At 39.1% G+C, this 814-nt stretch overlaps 1 protein-coding gene across 1 annotated transcript; it reads right to left on the minus strand.

The window, feature by feature from the left end:
- Positions 1–351: 351 nt before the first annotated feature.
- Positions 352–804, minus strand: LOC135212856 (uncharacterized). The gene has a single exon (XM_064246624.1). The coding sequence runs from the start codon at positions 802–804 to the stop codon at positions 352–354; it is 453 nt and encodes a 150-aa protein (XP_064102694.1).
- Positions 805–814: the final 10 nt, after the last annotated feature.

Consider the following 814-nt stretch of genomic DNA (forward strand, 5'->3'; position numbering starts at 1 on the left):
AACCTACGCCGGAAACTTGTAACTTCCGAGCCGGCGGACTACGTATGTTTTTATATGAATCGCTGAGATAGCTAATGTTCCGCTATCGACGTGATGCTTTAGAATGGCAGTTCCGTGCCAGCATTCAAACATATCGGTCTCCCGACCGAACTGCATCTCTTAGTATGGAGTAACAGAATAAAGTTGTTATATCTTTTCAACTTATCTGTTTGAATCCTCTCCTTTAGTTTAAGAAGAACCACTCTACTAAGATATCACATAGGAGATGAAAGGAACCAGCAATACTTACGAATGACAGTCGTAAGGAGAAACAAAAAAAAGTCTTTCGCAAAAGCGAAGAGACTTAGACATTTACCTTCCTGCACGATGTGGGCTATAGTACACAGGATTCACACCTGAAATTTCCTGCCTTGGTACCTCTTCTATCATGTGATCAGACTCATAACTATCAAACACTTTTTGATACTCTTTCTTAAGCTCCTTATTTTGTTCTAACTTAACCAATAGCTTACTTAACCTTTTATGGGCTATGACTTCATTATTCAAAAGTTTTTCTTTAGCAGAATCATCCTTCCATGGCAGTGCAACCTCATAGCGACCATTCACAAACTTCACAGTACTCTCAAATTCTTTGAAACTTTTAGTCCTCACTATAACTTTCAACAAGTTCCCTAGGCTTAACCCCCCTACAGTTTCCAGATCCCAAAACTTACACAAATCTGAATCTGAAACAGAGGAGATACACAATAATTGTGGTACAGAATACGTACAAGTGTGAGTGGTTTCATACAACTTCTCTTTCATTCAAGTCCCC

Source organism: Macrobrachium nipponense, chromosome 41 (assembly GCF_015104395.2).
Source record: "Macrobrachium nipponense isolate FS-2020 chromosome 41, ASM1510439v2, whole genome shotgun sequence".
Lineage (NCBI taxonomy): Eukaryota > Metazoa > Arthropoda > Malacostraca > Decapoda > Palaemonidae > Macrobrachium > Macrobrachium nipponense.

What these genes read in the sequence shown, in the direction of transcription:
- LOC135212856 (XM_064246624.1), bottom strand. Translation starts at nt 804, where the DNA reads ATGAAAGAGAAGTTGTATGAAACCACTCACACTTGTACGTATTCTGTA.